The 9,298-nt window shown below is 48.3% G+C and overlaps 1 protein-coding gene across 1 annotated transcript; it reads right to left on the reverse strand.

Moving 5' to 3' along the window:
* Positions 1-6: 6 nt before the first annotated feature.
* On the reverse strand, positions 7-8,225 carry snrnp70 (small nuclear ribonucleoprotein 70 (U1)). The gene is given in 12 exon segments (XM_030337470.1): positions 7-518; positions 520-558; positions 560-610; positions 612-1,278; positions 1,361-1,466; positions 2,077-2,178; positions 6,658-6,739; positions 6,860-6,922; positions 7,006-7,070; positions 7,167-7,284; positions 7,370-7,523; positions 7,968-8,225. Coding segments are annotated over 11 exon segments (1,644 nt in total). The 5' UTR covers positions 7,517-7,523; positions 7,968-8,225; the 3' UTR covers positions 7-314.
* Positions 8,226-9,298: the final 1,073 nt, after the last annotated feature.

A 9,298-nucleotide genomic window follows, 5' to 3' on the forward strand; every position in this document is an offset into this window, starting at 1 on the left:
CTTTATCTTAGTTTACCTAACTCCTTTTCTTAAGAGCAAACAAAGGAAAAACGCACTTTAGAAAAATTTGGTTACAAATATTTTTGGACACGTCTCAACATTGCTGCCATTTGGTCGATGTGCCACTGCTTTGGGGTTCAAATCCCAATCTATAGAAGAACCAAATGACGAACACAGGCCTGAAGAAGGGCATCAAGTACTTACGAATTACACTTCCCACTGGCTAGGCTGTGGGGGGTTGTAGTTTAGTACAGTAGCAATCACACACAACTTGAGAATTGCATATGACGTAATCAAAGACCACGGTGCCCATCTCAGTACTCCTCCCCTTGAGGCTCCATCTTGTAGCCGTTCTCATTGGAGCCGTAGCCTTCGCCCGACTGCATCGACTCGCGGTCCATCCCGTCCTGACTGTACTCCTCCATGGGCGGCGGGGCCTCGCCCTCCTCCGCCCCGTTGCCCACCTCCTCCTGGGGGCCCATCTCATCCCGGGACAGCATGGAGGAGTGCCTGTCCTCCCCGGCGCTCCGGCCCGCCCCTCTCCCTGTCGCCGCGGTCCCCTCTTGTGCTCCCTGTCGCGGTCGCGGTCGCCGCGGCGCCTCTCGCGGTCCCCGGTCCCGGTCGCCCTTGTCCCGGTGCTGCGCCGGCAGGTCCCTCCCTCGCGGTCGCCCCGGTCCCGCTCCCTGCTGCGCTCCTCGGCCCTCCCCGCCCTCCTCGCCCTCCTCCGGCGGCCCTCCTCGCGCGCCCCTCCTCGGCGCCGCCCTCCGCATACGGCCCCGCGCCCCGCCCTCCATCGCCGTCCCGCCCCCCTTGCCCCGGTCCCCGCCCTCCTTTCCCGCTTTGCGGTCGCGGACTGCGGCTACGCCTCTTCCTCTCCCGTCCCGGCTCCTCTCCCGGCTGTTGCTCTCCCCGCCGCCGCCGCCGGCCCCGCCGCCGCCCTCTTCCCTCTCCCGCTCCCGGTCCTCTGCCGCCGGTTCCCGCCCCCCGCCGGACCTCCTCCACCGGGCCCCCGCCGCCCCGGGCGCCGCCATCCCCGGAGCTCTGTCCCGGGAGCGGGAGCGCCGGCGCCTCTCCCTGGAGCGGGAGCGGCGCCGCTCGCCGCGCTCCTTGTCGCGCTCCCCGCCCCCTCCTCGCTCGCCGCCGCCGCCGCGCTCTCCTCCGGCGCCGCCGGGGCCGCCGCCGCCGCCGCGCTCGGCCCGCTCCCCCCCTCGCTCACCACGCTCCCGGCTCCGCTCCGGCCGCTCGCTGCGGTCCCGCTCTCCTCGCTCGGGGCGTTCCCTGGGGGAGGAAGAGGGCGTCAGGAAGGGCACAGAGCCGACTCGTTCAATACGTAGGGGCGAGGGGGGGGGGGGTCACTCACCCTCCTCCGATGGGGCGCGCCTCGTCGTAGCGCGACGCGTCGTCTCGGCCAGAGTGTTTGATGTTGACGTCGGCGCCGCCCCTCCGGGTGCCGCCCAGACCGCCACCTTTAAACGGGCCACACAGTTCACCGTCAACGCTCCGGTACGGTGAGGTTCTCCATCTGCTCTCTAATGGAGTTCTGGCCAATCTACGCTAGTATGGGAACTCTCCAGCATTCCGGAGAGGTGATCCGCACATCCTCCCCACCGGGTTTAATCGATTTCCAATTTAGCATAAAAAAATAACTCAATGGGACTATTGGGCCTAAAAAAAAAAAAATGTTGGTTCCTGTGGGTTGTCAGTTGAGGTCATGGGTAGGTAGGGAATTTATTTATTTATTTTCCAGCGGCAGCGAATGATAGGTAGGTTGTTTTCATTTAAAAACGAGAAAATTCACTCATCCTTGTACAGAATGAAGAGGTGCTGTACCAAAACGTAATTATAGTTTGCATCAAAAAAAAAAAAACATATATATATATTTTTTAAAGCTCATAAAATAATTTGGGTCGCACATAAATTGACCGGGTTGGTCAGAAACCGGAACCAAACAATTTTTTTTTTAGCCCTTGCTAGATTTCCAATCCTACGGTGCAGCACAACACTGGTTCAGTCTCCAGAGCTACTGTGGAAGGACGACCAGTAACACATGTCGTCGTGGGGGAGGCAGCGACTCACCAAGCCTGCGCGGCTGCCAGCCCTTCACCGTGCGCCCGCGCTCCACGTCCACGAGCACCCGGCGCCCGTCGATCTTCTTCCCGTCGGCGTGCTTGTAGGCAGCTGAAGGGAGGGGGGGGGGGATAGAGGACGAAGGGAGGAGAGCAGGAGTGAGTCGGGGGGGGGACACTGGTGCGAGCATGGGTTAAGGAAAGGAGGAGTGCAGGTTATACTGACCAGGAGCGGGACTGGCCCAGAAGGCTGCTCTCTGGGGTTAAAGTCGAGGGAGGAGGGAGCAGAACTGCGTCCGCCACACCACCGCAGTGTCCACAACACGGTTCTAACCGGCGTTCGGTCTAGGCCGCGCCCCTACACTAAGGCGTTTTGCCTTTGGAGGTTATAGCCTGCTCACACCTGGCATTACAAACCACTCTTGTGGTAGAGGAGACGATCAGACTGGTAGGGAGACACTTTTTGACCAAGTCTGACCAAACTAATTTATGGCTGGAAACTCATTTTATTGCAGGGTTTGAATGATCCTCTACTGAGAACACCGTTTAAGAAGCCTGTCCACAGACGGGCATGCCACCAACACTGGCGTGCCCGTCATGACAAATAATCCGATCCGGAACTTTCTTAAAGTTAAGATTTAAGTTTTACGGGAACTTTATGCAAAACAAACTGAAATAAAAATACTACTGACACAATTGAGTCAAGCTTTTATTCCTAACTTTCTCCTATCACATGATCGCTTACTTAACGTCAGTCTCATGTACTAACCTGCTGGTGGATGATATACGAGGTCCCAGATGTGAAAGGTGTGTATTCGTGTCCGATACATTTTGAATGCACCGCACATCAGCAGTTGTTTAACTTGATGTATTTTATTACTATCTTTTAAGTTTCAAAATTGTCAATTTAAGCCACAAAAACCTTAGTTATTTTGATCTACAGCAATGCATTTCAGTATGAAAACAAATTGTCACAAGCCACTTACCACCACCACCAGGCAGTTATCTACATTCTGCAGTTCTTTGTATTTTTGCAGATTCAGACAGATGCACGCAGCACGCAAACCCCCAGCCCAAACGATACTCTTACCACTCTGCAAACCCATCCGCCCCGAAAGCAAATGAGAGCTTGAGCAACAGGTGTTGGAGGAAGTATGAGGGAGTCAGCTGCCTTACCAAACCATTGATTAAAAAGTCAAAAATAAATAAACATAAAAAAACTCAACAAGTGATGCTGCAACCGTTCGCTCCTTACTCACAGCCATCCCAAAACACGCCACCGTATCTTACAGTCCTGGGATGAAGGCCTGATATCCAGACGGCGCCTACACTGGTCTGTTGGGTCGGACGGTCCCCTCGGGCAGGGCTTTTTGAGAGCCAAATATCCAAGTCGAGCAAGAAACCGAAACCATCTTCCTGACGGGCCTTACCAGAGCCCCATACCCACACTGAGGGCCTTACCGACCCCCTTGGAACGCACAGCTAGAGGGCCTTACCGGTACCCCCCACCAAGTCACTCTGCACACACAGATACAGTCCAACATCCGGCCAAATGACCTGGGGGCCTTACCACAACCCCTCCATTTACACTGAATTTAACTGGCAGCAGTCCAATCTATCCAAGAAAGGGTCTTACCAAAACCCTGTCAGCCACAGACGCTATGTTGGGGAGAAGCTACACAACCAAACTAGGAGGTGCCTTTTGGTTTGATGGGACATGACATATTGCTGTAACATGCTCAGGGCCTAACTTTGCTTTGGATAGAGGGAACTTATTCTATAAAGTTTATGCTTCACTTCATGACTCATTAACTCGTCCATGATGTTTGATAAGCGTATTTAAATAGGAGTGTGAAACTGCCTAGTCTAATCTGATGCAGATGGAGTGAGATTAAGGCTGTGCTGTTCTTCTGTCCTACGCCTGTATGTTGTGTTGGATGCAACACTATACGAGGAGACAATGTCGTATTTACCAAGAAGGTCCCCTCATTAGCCTATTCCATTAAAGCCAGCTCCCAATCAGATACAAGTAACGTTTGGCAGTGCCTGAGGCCTCCAAGTCCTGCATAAAATACTGCACTACAATCCTCATCCTATATTTTTTGTCCACATATTTCTATAGCAGTGTTAGCCACAGTTGGATCAATACAAGTCCAGTCGATCCTTGGCGAGAAACCTACAGATACAGGCCTCATACTGAGAGCCGTAGACGCTAAGGAAAGCATCCCTACACCCATCAAGGAGGCACATGTCAGTACCTAGGGGCCGACAAACAGATAAGTTGATCATGGAGCATCTGTGCCCTGCTGCGAGGGCAAGAACTCGAAGTAAAACTATCTGACGATGCCAGTTCGGTTTTTGGCAGGCATTAACTTGAGGTGGCTTTAACACAAAAGGGCAAAATCATCGGGCACCCGTCCGTACAATAATGGCCCGGGGTGTGTTGAATGGTGAAAGCCTGTTGTAGGCATCGCCTGAAAACAAGGACCCGCTACCGACTGTTAAAGAAAAGGTGCCTTCACCATGGAACACGCCTCCTTTATGCCAAGTAAGATGGAGGGTGGAAAGAAATCTTACCCATCATACAAACCCATTATACCAACCATATACTGAGCTGTGGTAGTAGGGTGTAGATGTATCATAACCATCATCATCTGCAAGCCAGCTCTGGCCAATAGCCATCACAGATTGGCGGCTGCAGTGAGAACAACACACAGTTAATACACTGCACGAGTCCCACATTCCCCTTCCAAGTCCACCCCCCAACTGAGATCATTAACCCAAAGGGTATGACAACACTGGTCCTGAAGAGCCTAGTGGCCCACAACTATTTAATATCCAACAGGATCTGTATTTCATTGATGAGAACTAGGGGTGTAACGGTACACTAAAGTCACGGTTTGGTACGTGCCTCGGTTTTTAAGTCACGGTGCGGTTCAAAGATAAGGGGAAAAATAAAAAAAAACCTGCTTGTTTGTCAGCAGCAATGATAACACCAATAAACTTGGTTATGGCATTTGCATTTCTGAATTCCCAGACAGGGGTTGTTGAAATAGTGTCGTGAGCTGGGTTTGCACAGCTCATTTTTTTTCCACAGCAACGGTGATAGTAACACCTGGATGGTGCCTTTTCAAAAGGCGTTTGCTAGGGATGTGCATTTCTGGCGAAAATACTATTCGATATTCGCTGAGAAGTATTCGAGTAATATTCGAAAATCTGTCAATCAAGAACCCCCCACGCACGCACCGCGGATACACGCACACACAATGACCCAGGGAGAGGCTATTATGATTTGCCTGAAATCAATCTGCTTATTTTCACAACTGCGCGACCAAAATTCAATTTCAAAATTATTTCAACGGGGTCTTAGGCAGATAGGCCTACAAGCGCCGAAAACAGTTCATTTGTTTATTTATTTTACTGAACACAGCCTGCATTTTTTTGCAGCCTGCAAAAAAATTACTTCACAAGGTGCGTCTTTATACAATTTATTTGTCACCAGCATTCGTAGTGTTGATCAGCAGAGTAATAGTCCGCCAAAGACTATGACGTCGCTTAGCAACCGAGGACGCTGGGGTTGATAAGTTACCGGACTACATGCGTCATACGACAGACATTTTCTTTTATACTTGGGCTAAACAGTCCGGTTGGAACTCAGAATTCAAGTTTTAAATTCTGCATCGCAAAACAAGCCTTTACAGTCGCCATATTAACGCTATGTACGCCACATTTACGAACCGCGGTACGCCTCTGTAACCACACCGAAGTGCCTGTACCGTGACGGTTCGGTACAAATACGTGTACCGTTACACCCCTAATGAGAACCGTTGGGGATGGCTGGCGCATTGTGTCAATTTACATACACTTTGGCCTACTGATGCCTCAGGAGACAAGACAGGGTAGCGATGTATTGATAGAAAAGAGAACTAAGCTCAACATGACCAGGGTTGAAACCACTGCTAAATATTATAAAAACACGAAATGGATAAGTTATAAAACAAGACAACTTGTGCCAACGCCATTCTTCAAAACACAATTTTTATGCTTGCCGACCAATTTGACCTTGGGCTTACCATTGGGATTCCCACCAGGAGACCTGCTCTTCCAGAACTACCACGCAAAGCATTTCAAAAGAACCCGTCGACAGGCAAAGACGTTCAGGTTTACAGAAACTCAGGTCGGAAACATTCCGAAGTCATTAAGCGCTGACTGAAATGACCACAAAAGGTGGGACTACTTCAGCGCATTGCCCCCTCCAAAATCACACGGCTATTAGTCAGCTCGAAAAAAAACACACCAGACAAGACACAAGCCCATCGAATTTGAACAACGCTAAATGTACTTCAACTAATTGTATTAGTTGCTTTCAAAAACATCATGTTTACGTTGGATCTAATAGTTTACACTTGCAAAGGGCAAGCAAACCACAAATAATAGATCCTGCTTCAAAATGTGAAGCTGATGAAAAGACAAAGGGTATCTATAAGCAAAACTTCTGTGCGTGTGTGTATATAATCGGATTGAATGCTGTAGGTCCAAGTCTTGCTCATGTGTTGAGGTTTGAGAATTAGTGTCGGCAGTGGGTACTCACAGTGCATGTCCCGCTCGTGTTCGTACTCAATGAAAGCATAACCTCTGGGCTTGCTCGTCCTCTTGTTATAGACTATGTAGATCTGAAGGAAAAAACACAAATGAACAAACCACAGATTACACCACATGTCAAAGAGAAAACAGAAGAATCACTGGCATGGTCAAGAATATCAAGGAGGCACTGAACAATAGTCGCATCTTACCCGTTTAATAGGCCCATAAACTTCGAATTCACGTCGTAGCTTAGACTCTGTGGTATCGTAGTTCTGGAAGGGGAACATAAAGATTAAATCTCTGTCATGGATACTTTGCACAGACATTTTTAAGTGACCGGTACAAACACACTTACCACTCGTGCAACAAACAATGTCTTGAATGCATCCCCCTGCGCATTTGGATCATTGTGTGGATCCCCTAGAGGGATGGGTGAATAAGAACAAACGTTAGGAATGTTTAACTGAATGAAATTGTCTCCAGCAAGATCATTAAACAGTCCCCATGCAAACTTACAAAGCTTGAGTTCGGTCTCCACAACTGTTTGTCTTCGTTCAATCTTCTCTCGTCTCTTCCTCTCCAGTCGCTCATCACGAGTTTCTGCTCTTGTTGGTGGAGGGGCATCTCTGGGATCCTATTCACAAATTAATAACATAACATTAACATCAGGGACAATATTCTATCCGAGGATAACTATCCAACCATAAACGTATCCTTACCTCGAAGTGCCTTATAAACGGCGCTATGCCGCTGTAGGGTTGGTTGTGGTGTTTCTCATGGGGGAGCTTCTCTAGCTGGGCCAGAAAAGGAATGGGATCCCGCGGGGCAAAGAGTGCCAGCAGGTTCGGGGGTAAAAACTGCGTCATCTTTTACCTAGGGAACATCCGGACACAACATGTGCGACTTTAGATTATGGTACAACGTTAGGTTTTACAGTCTTTCTAGCTGACTAATTTTGGTACTCTCCAAACTGCAATGATCAATGTAAAACCGAGGGCCCAAACCAAAACCTTTATACTTCCCACTTCCTAACGTAAATCACTCACTGGACACAGTCTGGCAGAACTAGCTCATTCGCGTAAGGCTATGATAATGTTAACTAGAAGGTAAACATGTTTTGATTATGTATTTCGATTTCTTAAACACGATCTAGTTAAAAAATATGATTATGCATTTCCCAAAACAACGAATATATATAGCTTATGACATTAAGAGCTACATTGTGTCCTCGACGATCACTAGCTAGCCGGCTAACCCTACATTAGCGTAGCTAGCTAGCTCAAAGGGCCGCACATGACGGGAATAGCCAATTCTCACCTCAAACCATCCAGTTTCCTCCACCAGAATCGGGTATGGATCTTAATAAAGTAGTTCAGCTCCTCTTTTCTGCGTAAAGTTGTATCAATTCGAATGAATTTACGGGAGCCGCACAGGCATTTAATCCTAGTGGGGTAGCGTGGTAAATGTGTTCAATTCCGCTTGTTCTTCGATTAAAATGGCGCGGTGCCGTGAAGTCAATGTTCCTGACGTAAAAACATTCGGACATGGCCCCTCCCCTCCGGAAGGCAGATTACACTGCCGTCGTATTTAACACTTGTGGTTATTCATAAAGCTTTTTTTTATTTATGACATGACATAATTATTGGAGTAATTCATATAAATGATGTGTCATTTACAAAACAAACCACAAAATATAAATGCAACGAATCCTAAATAATAAATTATAATAAAGACACATTCAATGAATGTAATTAGAAAAAGTATTACAATGAAAACCAAGTATAAAACCAATAATGAAAAAACTGAAAAAGGAGGAAGCGTTTTTTAAAGCATAACTACAAGATAATATAAGAAAAACAATTGTCCATTCAATTTACATAAAGAAAATTTGGCTTCGGCAATCTGGTAATGGTAACCCAGTAAATACGTTTAAAAAAAACAGACAGTACCCAATATCATATAGACAGATCTTGTACAGACAGTGAAGATGACCTATGATACATTATTTACATTAATTACAGAAGCAGCAGCAGCAACAGATGGAATACTGAGTGAAGGAGTAGGACGGGGTGCTACAGACCTGGGTGGATTTTTTGATGATGGATCTTGCATAGGTTCTGGAGTAGTAATTGTTTGTCTCCAGTGATCTTGCTCCAATAGCAGGAGACGGTGTTAGCGATGAGAACACTCTCAGTGGGACCTGTAAACAGACCCTGGTCGTGGTGTCTTCGCTGGCATTGAGCTCCGAGGTTTCTTGAGGAGACAGAGCCACTACCAGGTATTTAAAGTTAGTGATCTGTTCCACTTCCTGCCACTTCGTGACAACTGGCTCGAAGAAAGGCCCTATGCTGCCGGCTCCTGCCCTACCTCCCAGACACAGCTCCGTAGTCTGACTGGCCTTGAGGTCAAGGAAGCTGTAAACTAGGTGGCTAGTTGGGCGATGTGTCACACACTCAAGGAACTTGGTTTAGGTGATAGTAAAGGTGTGTGCAGGGCAGGGTTATTATCGGTAAACTGGTCACTGAGGAATAAGTCCCCTTCAGGGGCATCCAAACAACCGCTCAGCTCTTCAGCTGAGTCATTAGAGCGTACTTTGGCAAAAGATGGATGATGTTATATTTTTTATACATTTTCATTAGACAGGTCAC

The sequence above is a fragment of the Gadus morhua genome, chromosome 2, assembly GCF_902167405.1.
Source record: "Gadus morhua chromosome 2, gadMor3.0, whole genome shotgun sequence".
Lineage (NCBI taxonomy): Eukaryota > Metazoa > Chordata > Actinopteri > Gadiformes > Gadidae > Gadus > Gadus morhua.